Source organism: Chlorocebus sabaeus, chromosome 27 (assembly GCF_047675955.1).
Source record: "Chlorocebus sabaeus isolate Y175 chromosome 27, mChlSab1.0.hap1, whole genome shotgun sequence".
Classification (NCBI taxonomy): Eukaryota; Metazoa; Chordata; class Mammalia; order Primates; family Cercopithecidae; genus Chlorocebus; species Chlorocebus sabaeus.
This window is the reverse complement of record NC_132930.1, coordinates 34,150,769-34,168,985: the sequence shown is the minus strand read 5'-3', so window position 1 is coordinate 34,168,985 and position 18,217 is coordinate 34,150,769. Positions and strand designations below refer to the sequence as shown.

Below are 18,217 nucleotides of genomic sequence, written 5' to 3'. Positions count from 1 at the left end.
AAAGCACAAGAACATAAAATAATGATAACTTGAAGTTATCTGAGCTTATGCCTCAGAAAAAAACAAGGTGGCTCAGAGGATGGATGACTGCTTGGTTAGAAATTATGCGCCATTGATCAGGCAGCTTTTTGAGGAGGGAGTAATTGTTGGACTGCTGAGTTCATTTATCTCCCAGGGACTTCTGAAACACCTCTTTAGGGCATGAGGCTGCTTGGGGGCACCCACACATCGGAGAGCAAGTTCACTCAGCAGGACCCCTTGAAGTAGGCTTATCAGTGCTGACACCAGGAGTCACTTTGTTGAATATAAAGGTCCTCTAAACAGCCCATTTTCTGATATACTGCCTGCCCCTCCTCTCGCCCAAAATATTGATTAGAAATGTCCCACATCCTTAAAAGTCCATGAGACACAAATATAAAAAGATGCGCCTGGCAACCAGTTTCAGTTGGGCAGAAAGTCCACTCCAGGCTGCTCCTCCCCTATTTAACACTATTGCAAAATCACCAAGTGCATATATTAGCATAATTAATCAGTTAATTATGCAACTGATGCTACTAGTATAGCTGTTAATAGTATGCAAATGGCACCAAGTTGCCTAAAGCCTCCCTGAGTTTTTTTTTAATTGTTGTTCCATGGTGGCTTTGAAATAGATTAGCAACAATCAGAGCTTTCAATTACATGTATCAAGAACCCTATTACCTGTCAATTTTTCAAATGTTCTGGATTGACTCATTCATACCATGACTGGTTCATCATACCACGGCTGGTTCCCTCATCATTTCAGTGTTTGTGACAGTGGCGATGTTTTTCCTCTGATGGATTCTTTCCTAGGTGCAACACTGATTTCTGAAAACGCATCTCTCTCTGATCTAACTGGACATTAATTGCTTTTGTGCTGATGCATCTATGCCTCCTGGTCTCATAGCACAAGTAGCAAATCTGATCTCTGACAAGTTGGCTGAACCTAATCAGGACAGATCAGCTGTTACCCAAGGTGCCACAGGCTGTAATTTGAGGATCTTTACAGAGTTATCACTAGCCTGAAAGACAAGGAACTATAATTCTGTCAGCACTAATCCCAAACTGTATGTTCAAAGCAACTGTGGCCTCCCCGCACCCCAAAAAAAGATAGCACTTGTCAAATAAATACATGAGATAATGGATAAGAGGGAATTAGAAGGATGTGGCTGATACAGTGACAGTGGGAATTTTTTTTTTAAGAACCTTCAGAAGCAGAACATTGGATGTCAAGTGTGAACCGTCAAGGATAAAAGAGGGTGGCAGAGAAGAGATGCATGGAAATTTTCCATCATTCTGCTCCCACTCGTCACTGGGTGACTTGGTTCATATTTGCCTTGCTCTCTAAACAGGCAAATACCCAGACATTCTAAGCCTCGAAGGAAATCTCTCAGAGCCAACTCGGGCTGCCACCCAGTGACAATGACTTGATAGGAAGCAAGAACATCGTCAGGAGTGGTGGTATTATTGTCAGGCTGTCAGCTCTGTGCTATTCTCTGAAGACCCCTATGGTTTTCTTACAGGCACAGAAAGAGGAAATATTAGAAAAATAAACTTCTTTCTTACTGTATCGCTTTGGTCCATCTTCCAAACAAAATGAAAGGGTTAATGTGGCATCATCTTCAAAAAATTCAGTGGCAAAGGCGTCCCACCAGAGGTTGTCGCTATCCTGCAAAGAGACAGATCATTTATTTAACAGGGGAAAGTGGAAAATATCTCAAAGAGGAAAAGAAAACGGAAGAGAAAGAAAAATTCAGTTGCTGCTTGCTCGTTACTTCGTGTATATGTGTGGGTGTTCCAGGAACGGGTAGGTGAGTGGTCACTCTTCAAATTAATTGCCTCAATTGGGAACCAAGTTTCAATTCAATAAGTGAGCTCAAACCTACCAAATAAAAATTAATTCTCCAGTATATATTTGGGGAGATTTAATAAATGTGCCACAAAACACAATGCGATGTTTTTTGACAAAAGGGTTTGCATTTAATGTAAAATACACGCGACTTTTTTTTCTCTTTCTCTCTCTCTGCTCTTTTAAGAGTTCATTTTTATAAATAGAAACCACAATATTACAACCAGGTTAAACATCATTTTCAAACATAATTTAATCAAAAGAGATGTTCCCAGCTCTATTGTTTGCAAATATCCCTATAAAAGATAGAGGTACGGATACATGGATGGATAGATTGATAGAGAAGTTCACGCACAACAGATTGTCACATATATATGGACTGTTCTTGATTGTTTTAAGAGGATAGGCAACCACTAGCTTGTTGTTAAAGAGTATTAAAAATAGAGCAGTTCAGCAGAATGCAGGCCATCCATATGAATTCTGTTTGTTTGTCTTGGGTTGAATGTTTCTCCTGCTCATGCAGAAAACACTTTGGAAGTGGCCCAGTTTAAGGCAGTTAGAATCGTTGTTAATCTCCAAGGGGAGAAGACGGCCCCCTCTCACAGTGATTTAAGAAGGTTATACACAGTGTCATATTTACAGGAGGAATCATATCCCAGCCTAATTCTCGGTATAGGACTTGATTTATCCCAAAATTCTTAAGCACCATGTTTTTTCTAGAGAATTGTTAGTTGAAGACAAGATGCATCCCAGTTGCCTGTCAGATGGAAGAGGAGACAGAAAGGGAATTGCCACTCCCCATGTAATAGTCCCACTGCCGGGTCCTGGCAGAGATACCACAAGCCTCTCTTCTTCCCATTAAGTTGTTCTGCTTATGACAACATTAAGTTGTTGTCACTGGCAGGCCTCAGGAATTAACCCTCAGTCCCAGCAAGAATAATTAAGGAGCAACAGAAGATTGATGCCGTCCTCTCCTTCAGAAAAGAAGCAGCTCAGACAAATGGATTTTTGTGTCTGTCTTTGGCTTCCTTCCAATCACCATAGCAAAAGCCAATCCTTTCCTCAGTAAAACAGGGTAGATAGGAAACCACCGAACAGTAATGCATGGATCCACGTACAAACTGGTCTGCTTTGTCTCCTTTCAGAAACAAATATGTATTGGGCACCTAACTATGTGTAGGCCTTCAGAATGCACAGCTGAATAAGAGACTGGTCCCTACCCTCAAAGGGCTTAAAACCCACTAGCAGAAGACAATCACATGAGCAACTAAACAGGCAGCTTCGCTCCACATCTGAGACCATGGCACACGTCCTCAACGCTCTGGAAGCTTGCGGAGCTTTTAGAAAACTCAGTGGGCCTGGAAGTGGAGGAATCTGCCAGGGAAAGAAACCCTATTCAGAAGACTGGATACATTTGTTTATTTGACTTTAAATCACTACACAGATGGAAAAAGAGTCACAGTTAACATTTATTGAGTGTTTACCACATGCCAAGCACTAGTCTAACGACTTTATGTGTATTTTCCTACTTAATCCACACTACGAATCCATTTCTTCTGTGTGTGTGGTTTTTTTCTCTTCAATACAAATATAAGCTTCTTGTACACAGGGGCTTTGTTTTGCTTGCTACTTTATCTCCCAACCCCCAGAACAGTGTCTAGCCCAGGATATTACTCACAAAAGCAGCTCAGTGAATGAATGAAGCTGCTTTGCAACTCTACTTTGCAACTGCAGAAACCAAAGCTTAGGCAGTAAATGTCACCTGCTCCAGTTCACTCCGCGAATAAATGTCAGAGATGGAATTTAAACTCAGACCACTGGACACCGCTGACCTACCCATCCTCTGCTCCGTACAGCAACCTGCTACACTTCCCTGACAGTCTTTGAGAGGCAGGGGTTAGAGTTCAGCAAGAGGGAAGAAAGAGTAGAAAGGGAATATTTACTCTCAAGTTGGTTTCTTCTTTGAGCTCCTTGCCTTGTTGTGCAGACCTGTAGCCAGGACTCACGCTCAGGAGACTGCCTGGCGCTTTACAGTAAAGCAGTTGGTAATACATCACGGCGGAATTCAGTCCTGCAGGCAACACTGCCTCTTCCCAGCTATTGAACTTAGCAACTTATTCTACCTTCCCCAGCCTGTCTACTTATTTAGAAGCTGACAATAACAATAACAACAACAATAGTAACTATCTGGCAGCACAGATCTGAGGATTAAATAAATATGTATAAAGTGCTCCCCAAAGGGAGTGAAGATGAATAAAATCTTCAAGAGATAAAATCTGCAGGAGAGCACCCCAAAGACAGTGAAGATCAATAAAATGCCCTTTCCCTGCCTCTGCCTACCATCTTTAATATTATATCTAGGGCAGGAGGCATTCCACTTTATAAAGAACTGCATTGAAAATGAACTTTATGGCCAGACATGGTGGCTCGCGCCTGTAATCCCAGCACTTTGGGAGGCCTAGGCGGGTGGACCACCTGAGGGTCAGGAGTTTGAGACCAGCCTGACCAACATGGTGAAACCCCCATCTCTGCTAAAAATACAAAAATTATCCGGCCGGGCATGGTGGTGGGCGCCTGTAATCCCAGTTACATGGGAGACTGAGGCAAGAGAATAACTTGAACCTGGGAGGCAGAGGTAGCAGTGAGCTGAGATCACCCCACTGCACTCCCACCTGGGTGACAGAGTGAGACTTGGTCTCAAAAAAAAAAAAAAATGAACTTTTTAAAATAGTCTGTTTATAAATCAGCACTTTTCTCTATCACTTCAACCATTAGCAACCCATTTCCCTGGCAACAGCATCTGTCCACAACACAGTTAAAAATCTGAATGAAAATGTATTACTTCTCGTTTGCTTTGCTCATTATTCAGAGGCCCAGTGACTGGATCCCCTCTGTATTAATTCATTCTTACACTGCTATGAAGATATACCCAAGACTGAGTAATTTATAAAGGAAAGAGGCTTAATTGCCTCACAGTTCAGCATGGCTGGGGAAGCCTCGGGAAATTTACAATCATGGTGGAAGGGGAGGAGAAGAATGAGTGCCCAGTGAAGGGGGAAGCCCCTTATAAAACCATCAGATCTCATGAGAGCTAACTCACTATCATGAGAACAAGATAAGGGAAACCAGCCCTGTGATTCAGTTATCTCCACCTTGTCTCTCCCATGACACATGGGGATTGTGGGGACTATAACTCAAGATGAGATTTGGGTGGGGACACAGCCAAAACATATCACCCTCTATTTTCTGATAATCTAACTCTTGGTCTCTGACACTGCTGCTGGAAAATGAACCAGTGAAAGGCAAAAGTCAAGAGAAATGCTGGCTGATCTGAGGTCACTGGGAGAAAAGAAAGTACTCAAGTTACAATGAGGTTCAAGGAACGTCTATGAGCAGTGTTACAGGTTCCAAAGGGCCTAGATAGGTACGTGAGTTTTGGCAGAAGTTGAAAGAGACATAGTGATCCAAGAATGAGAAATGTCATATGATTCAAACTAGTTTCAGTGGAACACGGGATAAGGCAACTTCTCAGGAAATTTCAGAAGAGGTTTGCTGGGAGAATGGGCACATTAGGTAACCACACACACACACAAAATAATTGGTTTCGGTCACAAATCTTGAAAGAACATCCTTGAAATAAAAATGTAACATTTAAATTCACAGGGCCAGGCATATAATAGGTAGATAAAATAATATTTTTGTTTGGCTGATAGAACACATTAACAGATAGATGGATGGATGAAATTTCTTATTGTGGCATCACAAACTCAGCTCAGGAAAATCACTCTACAAAGTTGTCCAGAGATCTTGATTGTGGACCCTACTTTGTCTGTTGGTCAATAATTTTAAACTGGCATAAAAATGACATTCTGTGTATTTAAACTATAATTTTCAATCTCCCCCCACGTGCAAACACATGCAAACACACACACACACACACATACACACACACAGCTTTTGAATTAGTCTTTAGTTATGACAGAACGAATATTTATTTAGGAAAGGAATAAAAGGAGTAGAGATTTAAGACAAAAATTACTAAGTGTTGGGGATAGGCCATTCTTGTGTTGGCTGTATATGAAGGAAGCTTATTACGGAAAGAGCACATCGTTGGGGGCCCTGGGTTAACGTTAGTATCGTAATCCAGAATTTCCTAAGTACTGTAGATGTATTGAACCATTTTATTTTCATAACTACCCTAATTGCTACCAAGGGGCAGAGCAGGCAGCCTTATAGAGAACTTATGTCCTTAACTTCTATGGTATACTGACTTAAACAGGTGAATTCTGCCTCTTAATAGCTGGATGACCTCAGTCAACTCACCTAATTTCTTTGCGTCTGTTTGCTTGTTGGGTAAGTGAGAATAATAATCTCAGTGGGCTGTGAGGACTTAAGAGAAACTGCCCGGCATATAGTAGTTGTTCAATATGTGTCAACTATTATCATTCATCGTTATCTCATTTAACCCTTAAGATATTCATAGAGAATCTAAAATTCAAAAAGGCAAGCTACTCAATAAAGGTCAGAAAGCAAGAAAGTGATGAAACTAAAGTTCACGTAACAAGTCTGCCTAACTCCAATACACGCTTTTTTGTAAATAATTCTACTTAAAAAGTTATTTCCCACTTTAGGTTGAAGACCAAAAATGGTTTACAAGAGTTAGAGTAAGAGGTCAGCATTGACGAGAGGAAATTTCCTCCTCCAAAGTTCATGCCCTTTTTCCCACCTTCACATGGTGTTCCTAATAATAAATCTCCTTTTGGAACACTTCTTGCTTCCATTCTGTTTTCTGGTATAGTTCCTGAGATCAGTTAGGCAATTTTGTAGGAGTAATGTGCATAATAAAGAGATTAGGAGTTTAGGGAGCGGCTGAAATACAGCTAAGACCTCTGCTGAGTCAAATGGAAGTCTCTGGCAGAAGATCTAACAACTCTACTGGTAGAAGCTCAGTTCTTGGTAACACAGCTACCTCATGAATTGTGAACAGTCACTCCAAAAAAAAAAAAAAAAAATTCCCTCCATTTTCCAAGATTTAATTGTCAGTCATCTTGGCCACATGTGAGGAAGAGAAAGAGACCATGGTCATTTGAAAGAAAAGGTACTAGTTAAAATTCTGCAATTTTATGTACAGGCTAGCAGTTCCACCTGATGTTGGAAACTTAGAGCCAACATCATTGGAGAAATGCAAGAACCACAAAAATGGCCCATTCTCCTTTTGGACCTGGCAATGTGGCCATGTTTAGCAAGACAGCCAGTATAAGACTGCGTGAGTTAAGTTATCAAGGCTGTTTTGATGAAGGATCCCATAGAGCAGCTCACTAAATCTGGTTTCCGCTAAAGTTTAGAGGCGAAGCAGGGTGCAGCTGATCACTCTTACTCCACGCACATAATCATCACAAGTCAAACTAACTTGGAGATTAACCAGGAGGTGCATTGAGACTGACCAGTCTCATCTTTGCCCAAAAAATAAAGATCAACCTTTTGGGACTTCCAAGTAAAGGGTATAGAACATGCTTCTAAAACACAACCACAAGTCTGACATCTTGATCCCAGGTGTACTGGGTGGCACGCACATCTGGGACTGGCAGATATAAGAGATACAACATTTGGTGCGTCTAAGCTAAAAGACAGTCAATCCAGAGAAAAAACATTCTTACCACACCAGAAAGGAGCCAGTGTATGCAGGAGCCCTGGAGTTGGCCTCCCAGCAATGTGTGGGAGCCAAGGGACCTCCAGCAGTTCACCTGTCAGGGTCAAGGGCTCCTTGTCAACTTTTTGTGCCTCCCTGCCTTTGCATATGTCATTCTTTTGACCTGCAATGATGCAGTTTGTGGACCCCTCTTTCACTGTCTTCTGTACTAGGAAATCTTGACAACTATACTCCCAATAGAGTGTATATGAAATTATCATGGAATTATCACCTCGTAACACACATTTTCCTAAACTTCTGACAGCTCCAGCAGACTACATTACTTAAGGATAAAGAATGGGCATTATGTATCTATCCATCCTCAGCAGGATTCTCCTATAAATTAGTACCCAATAATGGAGTAGAAAAAATGCACTAAACAGATGATAAGGCCCTACCTACACAGTGTGTAAGATTCTTTCTCTAAAATTATAGGAATCTTAAAATCTAACCTCAGTAGCTAGGGGCCAAGACAGCATTCGAGAGAAGTCTTCTCTATGTCACATCACTGTTATCTCATCTCACAACAACGGAATGCCCCAGACACGCGTGTCAGAAGTTCACACGGAGGAAGAAATTTAAAATATTATCTCATACCTACACTGCCATGCTTTTGAGCCACCTTTGGAGTACTATATGTCTCAGTGAAATGTTGGTTAAGGTTGCTTGTAGTACATGAATGCACTTGACTGGCTGTCGTTAAGCCAGATTTTACTTTATTAATTTTAAAAATTAAGAACAAAAGAGGATATGATGAAGACTCATGGGCCCATTACCCAGAATTAACAATTATTGCAATATTATTGCATTTTCCTTTTCTAAAGTAATTAAATGTTACAAATAAAAATAAATGTTCTGTCACCATAACCTACTCTGTTTTTCTCTCTCCTCCCCTAGACCCCCATACACAACTGTCTCATGAAAACCACATGGATCTTCCTAGCCCATCTTTTATATTTATATACATGCATGATTCCATTCATATACAGTCCTATTTTGTTTTTAATATTTGTTTTACATGATAAGATACATTATGTTTTCTTCCTTAACTGTGATTTGTTTACTTTTAACATTGTGTTTGAAGGCCTATCCAATTTATATATGTATATATATACACACATATATACACATATGTATATATATACACACATATATATACACATATGTATATATATACACACATATATATACATGTATGTATATATATGCGTGTGTGTGTGTGTGTGTGTATATATATATATTTTTTTTTTTGAGACAGAGTCTTGCTCTGTCACCCAGGCTGGAGTGCAGTGGCGCAATCTTGGCTCACTGCAACCTCCACCTCCACATTCAAGTGATTCTCCTGCCTCAGCCACCCGAGTAGCTGGGATTACAGGTGCCCACCACCATGCCCAGCTAATTTTTGTATTTTTAGTAGAGCCGAGGTTTCTCCATGTTGGTCAGGCTGATCCTGAACTCCTGACTTCAGGTGATCCACCCGCCTCGGCCTCCCAAAGTGCTGGGATTACAGGCATGAGCGTGCTCAGCCCCAATTTATATATTGGGTCTCTCTTTCGTTAAATAAACTACATACTAATGCACTGAATAAATATACAGTAATACATTTTATTTAAACATTTTGCTACTAATAATCTCCAGATAGTTCCTATTTTTTTGGTCATCACAACAATGCTGCCATAAACATCTCTGTAGTTTCCCTTTGTGTTTATATGTAAGAATTTCTCTCAGGCATATGCCTAAAGTGGCTGTGCCTAGACATAAGGTTTGTATCTGTTTATATTTTGGTCCTTTCATTAGGAGGTCCCTGTACTTTCATATGAAAAGCATCTGGTCTGATTGATGCATGGGTAGAGATTCAAAGAGTACTGTTAAGCAATATATTTCCAAGTGGGATCTAGTAGCAGGAGCAGCTTAATGACAAAACAGAGACTAGCTCTGCTGGGAGAAGGATGAACATCTAGAAGTCCAAAAAAAGATGCAAAAATGGAGTAGCACTACTAATAATACTACCAGTTTGCCAATCATTCTCTTAAAAGAGGAGTGTATGTTAAGGCCTTCATTAACCAAAAGGAGGATTATTTCTTTACACAGGCATAGGAAAGCAAGCAAGCATAGGTTTTCCATACCACTCCACAATGACCCATGGATCAGGAGCACTGAGTACCAAATGCCCGAACTCGTGTGTGGACTGAGCTCTGTGCACCCTGCCACAAGGTTTCTGATCTGGGACACGTTTTCCCAACAGACAGGTACTTCCAATTCTTGCTGTTGTTTAGTATCTGAACTGTGTGTGGCGAGTGTTTAGTGAATATTAATAAGTAAAAAGCGAGTTCTTTTCCCCAAAGCTAGAAAGTAACAATAGCATACAGCAGCCTCCAGGTAAATAAAGATGAAATTAACTCAGCCTGAACACAGACAGGGGAAGTGGAGTTGACAATTCTTCTATATTTTACTTAGGAAAAAGTACCATCAAAGCTTCTTTATTCTAAACAATCCCCTATATGCATTCGTGCTATTACAATCCTTAGTCCTCTTGTCCCATCTCACAGGTGAACCCAAATTTCACCAGCAGCCTAATCATATATCAGGGTGAAACACACAGTCATGTCAAATAGCAGAAGAGAGTCTTAATTATGCTTAAAAATCTACAGAAGCATTTTGCTTCCATCCTGGATTCTCTCCTGTTCCCAACCCTATCCCTCCTTCACCAAAAACAGGATCCCAGTGCCAGGGCTGCCCCTCGGCATCTTTAACTTAAGCACTGACAGGTTACGTGGGATTTTTGCCAGAGTAATTATTTTTCAATTCAACAATAATGAGAAATTACCATGGCAACCACTTGTCACGTGGTACACATACACCCCCTCCAAAGAATGAACCATACCTAAAGCATCTATTTCTGAAAATGTGTTTTTCTTTTTTTTATTAAAATAAACTTAAACAAGTCAAAGTGGAGAGCGTTCTGAAGGGGTCTGAAAGCTGGGAGATGGGAGGGCATGAACTTTCTTCAGTATCTTGTGGTTCTAGAAAAAAATGAGAATGTCTCATCTTATAACCCTACTCTCTTGTACACACACACTTAAATAACACTATTAATTTGTATCTTACTATTTTAGTCATTCCTGTTTTACATGCATCAGCTAACCTTTCTGAGAAGATACTGAAGAAAGAATAAATTTGCCTGAAATGACCGAGGCAGAAACACACTTGCTACACTTGCTCTCCCTACATTTCTTTTTTCTGCCACATCCAGATATTGAGAAAGAAGACAAAAAATACCCCAAATCCCATGCCTTCTGCCTTTCTGTTACCTAGAGTCCCTCTCACACTGAAGGAAGCTCAGTCCATTTATATTCCAAGACTGTAACTGTGTTTTTGATTCCTTCATCACAAGCCACCCTTTCTCCAAAACCAAGTGTCTATCTCAAACCATGTTTATTTTGAATCAGGCTCAGTTAATAATAATAATCAACAGTTATGTGGCACTTATCATATGCCAGCTACCATTCTGAACTCATCATGCACTGTAAACTCCACAAAACCTCACCATACCCTACAGTATTAGTAGCATTATTAACCCCATCTTATAGATGAGAAAACTGAGGCACTGAGGAGTTAGATATTGCTTAACATTACACAGCTATCAGTTGCCAAGAAAGAGTTCAACCCCAAGGACTCTGGCTAGCAAGTTTAGACTCGTGACCGTTCCATTATGATGTTCCTTTATTCAAAACAATATTCCCTAAAATATCTGTCTTGTTAGTTGTTTCAACATCCAGTCAATGCCAAGCGCACTGAACGTTTGGGTCTCTCTCTGGAACAGGCAGCCCAAAGCAAGGATTTCCATCACACTTATGGAATTCGGCTTGAAAACACACAAATAAAAGTAATAAGGTAAGACCATTTGCCCTTACCAGCTGGTAACTGCACAGGCATGAAAAGGATGCAGAGAGGGATTTTAAATCTCCCTTCTTTACTTATCTTTATGGGAATTTTTTTTTTTTTTTTTTTTTTGAGATGGAACTTCCCTCTTGTTGCCCAGGCTGGAGTGCAGTGGCACAGTCTTGGCTCACTGCAACCTCTGCCTCCTGGGTTCAAGCGATTCTCCTGCCTCAGCCTCCTGAGTAGCTGAGATTACAGGCGCCCACCATCATGTGTATTTTTAGTAGAGACAGGGGTTCACCATGTTGACTAGGCTGGTCTCGAACTCCTGACCTCAGGTGATCCACCTGCCCTGGCCTCCCAAAGTGCTGGGATTACAGGTGTGAACCACTGTACCCAGCCCTATGGATTTTTCTTTTTTTTTAAACAACTCATGTTCCAGAGACTGAATTTTTCTTCTCTAATTCTCAACTATGATTTGTTCATTCTCAGCTAAATTGCATTTTAACAGTAAGCATTAGTTATCATTTTAACTGATAAATTATAAAACGGCATGTTACCAACATAGCACATTGTGTGTTTTGAGCCAGCATCTCAGCATTTCACTCACAAATCAAGGCCTCCCTTTTAGAAGGTGCTCACTATGGTTCCCTGCCTAGTGCACGTGGATGCTGCCTTGAGAAAGTGGCATATTAAAATGTGCAGAAAGACAAGACTTCGTATCCAGTAGACACAGCTCTTCAGTAGAAGCTACATCAGTGGTTTTTCCCGCAAAGACCTGAGAAATTCATGTATTTGAATCTCCAGCTTTGATACACAAAATCAGTAATTAATTCCGAGTAGTCCAAACAGAAATGTTAGTTGGAATAACTAAAAGCAATGACTAAAATGCCTCAGTGTGTATGTGCTAACAATTTAGCTTTTTTGCTGCCGGACTTATTATAAGGGTGATGAAATAATTTTTTCTTTTTTGAAGTTGGGATTCCTGTCAGCTTTTTGAGGACAGTATCTGTACCCATGTCTCGTGTGTTTTACGTGCACAGTACCTAACATGTGGCAGGAAGGCAACAAATAATTGCTCCATTATTTCACTATTTAAATGACTTAATTCAACAAATAAATATTTATTTAACTAAAACCCAGCATATTCTCAAAACCCAGAAGAAAGCCAGTACTTTTAATTTTATGATGATTGAACACTGCCACTCTCTGATCTATTTACACGTTTGTGAAACAGGGGCTTTGATTCTTTGATGACTGAATCAGCGAAAATGCACAGTTTCAAAATGTAGTATTTTCTGGTCCTCACAGGCTCTCTATCAAGTTTGTAATTTTATTATCCCAATGTCAGTGGGGAAACTGAGGCCCCAAGGGGTTAAGAAATGTACCCAAGGTTACAAATCAAAGAAGTGGCAACACTGGAATTTGCATCCTCTCTGACTCATCAATTTTTGTTTCCATCCACAAAGCTTTACTTGCTGCCTATTCCAATCTCTAATCTATACGATTCTAGTAGGAAAGAGGAATGGTCTTTTTTTAATAATTAAATTTCCTATTTTATACTCAAACACAGAGACATGCACTCTCACAATCAAAAATAATATACTGGGAATGCTATGCAAGGCCACTTTGAAAATGACGTGGAAAGGCATTACTCTAGAAGCACAGGTTTTGTTCATGACAGGTCTGTAGCAATGAGCACCACACATCGCATTACATCACACCATCGAGGTGTGAGAGGTCCCGAGATGCAGGATAATGTGATGAGGTAGCAACTCGTATATCTTGAGAAAAGCTCACTGTAAAATCAGGCACAAATTTTCCATTCCAACATAAACACAGCAGACAGGGGAATGTTTCTGGTAAAGCTTGCAAGATGCAAAATCTTGTTTTTGTGACCCACCCTGTTGCATCTGGATAGTTGACCAAATGACAAGAATAATTCTTCAAGTCACCCCTAAACATTGGAGGACTGTGCCAGGACCAAGGCCATAGGAAGCCACTAGATAAGAAAACTCAAGACTTTCTCTCTTCCTACTTGGAAAAAATGAAAAAAAAAAAGTTTTGTTCACAAAGATAAATATAAAAAACCCAGAATATTCTTGAAACCTAGAAAAAAATAATGTTTTTCTTGGTGATGGTCAATCATTTCTATTCTGTTTACAAATCTGTTTACCAGTGTACTTGAATTCTCTCTAATATGTCAGTGATACCCAAGTAGATATTACAGCTCCAAACTTCTCCCTGGGACTTCAGAATTGTGACCCTACCTGCCTCACTCACCTCTCCACTTCTTAACCAAAGAGGCATCTCAGGCTTAACATGGCCAAAGCCAGACATCTCCCCCAACTTCATCCCGCACAAGCCAATCTTCTCATTCTCTTCCATCTCCATAACGTAATTCCAGTTTCTCGGTCACTTAGGCCAGCATTTGAGAACATATTCTTGATTCCCGTCTTACCCTAACTCCACACCTCCAATCTGTCAGCAAATCCCATGAATTTACCACTGACACATGAATGGAAATCCACCCATGTTTCTTTCCTTCCACTGCCACCCCTTCTCTGCGCCTCCAGTAACTTCAGCCTGGACAACAGTGACTTTTTCCTAACTCATCTCTCAGCCCCCAATCCTGTTACCCTGTAACCTGTGCTCTGCAAAGAAGCCCGGAGGATCTTTCAGCAATGCCTGTTAGATTGCATCCCTCCCAACTAAAACTTTTCTATGGCTCATCTTTGCTGTGTAGGGAGCTCACTCTCCTATGTGGCTGGGACTTTGTCGTCGTCTTTGCTGTTGGTTCAGTGTACTCTCAGCACAGCCCACAGATCTGGGTTCTTACTTTGGGGACCTTCCTTTGGGCCCAGGGCTGCACTCCACCCCACCACAGGGTCCTTTGAACCAGCTATGTCCACCACTAATGGATGCCTTTCCTCTCTTTGGTGTGGCTTTCTCTTTCTCTTCATTCAAATCTCAGCATCCTTGTCATCTTTTGGTCATCCAATCTACAGAAGTCTACTTGCTGTCACATCAGTCTATGTTTTTCCTTGATCATTCAATTTTGTTTGTTTCTCTTCTTACATACTAGAAATTGTGTTCATTGGAATACAAGATCCTATTGCCTGCTTTCCTCTGAAGCCTGGCATATAATAGGTGCTTAAAAATGACTGCCTAAATAAATGAATATAAAAAGTGTGTTAGACAAACTACCAAAAACAAAAGATAAATCTATCAAGGAGACATGTTAATCTCCCTCTTGAACTCCCACAGGGCAGCCATACCAAGGTTCCGAGTTGGCACAGCCCAGCTGATTACAACCACATCACAGAGTACCAGGAACTTTCCAGAATCTTTATTCACTTTAATGTTTTAAATAAATATATGCTGTGAATTAAAAGCATTAAGAAATATTCATGCCCTTCGACTCAGTAATTCTATTTCTGGGAATCCATCCAAAGGACATAATCCAAAAATATGTAAATGCTTTGTACAAAAAATTATTCACCACAGGAGCACTCATAATAGAAAAAAACACATACAAAAAAACTAGGAACAATGTGTTTGCCCTACAATAGAGAAATGATTCAAGAAACTATGATATGTCCACCAGAAAGAAAACAGGAATCCTTAAAATATAATGCTCACATACAGTTTAAAATAACACAAGCACATTCTTACATGATAATATAAAGTGAAGAAAATAGGCAGACAAACAGAGCAGTGGGACGGAATGGAGAACCAAGACACAGACAGAAGCTTGTGTGGAAAATGAGTAACTGGTAGATATGGAATTGCCTGGTAGTGAGGTTGAGAAGAATTATTTGATGAGGAGTATAGAGACAATTGGCTTTTCACCTGCAAATAATAAATAAATTAGGTTACAGCTCGCGTAACCAAACATAAGTTCCAGAGGAATTAAGCATGTAAATAAAGAAAACCAAAATTTTTGAACTACTAGAAGAAAAGGTAGGAGGATATCTGTCTTTATGGCATCTGAAGAGGGGAAAATGCTGTAAGCCAGCAGTCCCCAACCTTTTTGGCACCAGGGACTAGTTTCGTGGAAGACAGGTTTTTCAGAGACACTCTAGGGGACGGTTTCAGGATGATTCAAGTGCATTACATTCACTGTGCACTTCATTTCTATTATTATTACACTCTAATATATAATTAAATAATTATACAACTCACCATAATGTAGAATCAGTGGGAGCCCTAAGCTTGTTTTCCTGCAATTAGACAGTCCCATCGGCATATGACGGGAGACAGTGATGGATCATCAGGCATTAGATTCTCATGAGGAGTGTGCAACCTAGATCCCTTGTGTGCGCAGTTCACAACAGGGTTTGTGCTCCTATGAGAATCTAATGCCACCGGTGATCTCACAGGAGGTGCAGCTCAGACAGTAACGTGAGTGATGGGGAGTGGCTGTAAATACAGACGAAGCTTCCTTCACTGACCTGTCACACCTCCTGCTGCACAGCCCAGTTCCTGTTACAACCCGTACTCCCCTCCATTTCTACAGCTGCAATATTTCTTTTTTATATTCCTTTCTCTTTTTAGAGAGACAGGGTTTTACTCCGTCACCCAGGCTAGAGTGCGGTGGTGTGGTCACAGCTCTCTACAGCCTCGAACTCCTGGACGCAAGGGATTCTCGCATCTCAGCCTCAAGAGTAACTAGTCAGGCCAGGCACGGTGGCTCATGCCTGTAATCCCAGCACTTTGGGAGGCCAAGGCGGGTGGATCATGAGGTCAGGAGTTCAAGACCATCCTGGCCAACATGGTGAAAAGCTGTCTCTATTAAAAATACAAAAAAAAAAAAAAAAAAATTAGCTGGGCATAGTGGCACATGCCTATAATCCCAGCTACTCAGGTGGCCGAGGCAGGAGAATTGCTTGAACTGAGGGAGTCGGAGGCTGCAGTGAGCCAAGATCATGCCATTGCACTCCAGCTTGGCGACAGAGTGAGACTCTGCCTCAAAAAAAAAAAAAAAAGTAGTCAGATGCAAAACCCTCATTCCACGCATTCTCCATACTTTCTCAAGCACCCCTTGTTCATTTCTCAAAGCTTTCACCCTGTCTTGCCTTGATCCTGAGGCCTCTCACACCTTCCAACCTGCAGAAAAGTCTTTATTTTCTAGACTGAGAGATGCGTTTTTTAAAAAATTAATGGGAACCTCGTGGTGACTACTCCTGTAATACTATGTTTTTACTTTATTTTACATTATGTCCAGTTCTCATACTTTTATGTCCCAGCAATTAGACTGTGCACTCCATGGGTGGAGACACCATCTTCTTTGGGTTGTTTTCTGTATTCCCGTTGCTTACCTGGCACTTACTGATTGTGTAATTACCAGCCAAACAATGTGCATCATCTAAGTCAAGCTTTTGAATGACATTATCAGAGAGGTGAATTATTATCCTTATTTTACAGATGACGAAAACCAAAGCCCAGAAAGGTTACTTAATTTTCTCAGAGTCACGCAGCTGGTACAGTTTGGAGTCAGTGATCAAAGTCATATAACCTGGCCTTTGAACTGCTCTATGTGTTTGTGTGTGCATGTGTGTGTGTGAGCGAGAGAAAGGGGACTGCAGGAAAATACCTAGTAATAAAAGGTTATATGCATGCATGCATAAATGCTCATAACTTCATTGTTCGTTATAGCCAAGAGATGGAAACACTCCAAATGTCTATCGACTAATGAACAGATCAACAAAATGTCGTGTCTTCAGACAATGGCACACTAGAAGTAATAAAAGAAAGAAAATGCAGATGCATGCTACATATAACAAGTACCTCAAAACATTATGGCAATGAGAGAAGTCAGACACAAAAGGCCATATATTGGATGACTTCATTTACACGAAATGTCCAGAATCCTGGGTCTTATTACCTGTGTGATCTCAGACAAATTACCGAAGCTCTCTGTCCCTCTGTTTCATTAGTTATAAAATGGACAGCATCGTATCTCACTCTTAAGTGTGAGGATTAAGCTATATAATACACAGAGCAGTGACTGGAACAGAGTAAATACCCAACAAAGGATACTGTTATTAAGTGGCAGAGAAGGTCCCAAAGCCAGAGTTGCTGTGGATATTAAATAATATATATCCATAATGCATCTTACAAATACAGCCTACATACCTTGCTGCCAAAGGACCTGGGTCTAGACATCAATGGCATTACTCTTTGCTCTTTGTTTCAGAAAAGTGACTCAGTCTCATTTGCCTTCACTGTGAAAAATGGTAACAATAAGGGTAGCTACCTCACAGTGTTATTATGAGAATTAAATTAACTGATACATTAAAGTACTTAGAACAGTGCCTGGAATGCAGTAAGCATCAATAATTATTATCTGTCATTATTATTATGGTTGTCAGTGACATCCAAGATGGGTTTCCCTATTCTCAGGAAATGTATGATCCAATTAGCCGGGTCCTGATACACAGTTGACACAGCACGGACACTCACAGGATCAGTGCCTCTTTGATGGATTAAAAACAGCATGCCCTCCACTGTCTGCCTCTGTCACAAGAATTGAGACTGGAAACTCCTCAAGGGCAGGATCAGTGTTTAATTTTTCCCGTTCCCCTCGTGCCTGGCATAGTGTCTGGCTGCGAAAGAGCAAGGACCTATGAGAGTGAGTTTTTCAAGCAGCCTGACTGAAGCGAAGCCTCTATTTTGCACACCAACCTCAAATCCACAGTTGCACATTGTTCAGGCTAATTTGCATCTCAGCATCTCAGAAAGCTCTCCATTTAGCTATTCAATTTGCTTCCTTGTCA

The 18,217-nt window shown here is 40.6% G+C and overlaps 1 protein-coding gene across 10 annotated transcripts in view; it reads right to left on the bottom strand.

Moving 5' to 3' along the window:
* The window catches only part of LDB2 (LIM domain binding 2), a 394,374-nt gene that overhangs the window by 247,427 nt on the left and 128,730 nt on the right, over positions 1 to 18,217 (bottom strand). For all 10 annotated transcript variants that reach the window (XM_008017817.3, XM_008017815.3, XM_008017820.3 and 7 more), the window contains exon 2: positions 1,585 to 1,687. In XM_008017817.3, coding sequence (XP_008016008.1) covers positions 1,585 to 1,687 — 103 coding nt within the window. The remainder of the gene's footprint in view (positions 1 to 1,584; positions 1,688 to 18,217) is intronic.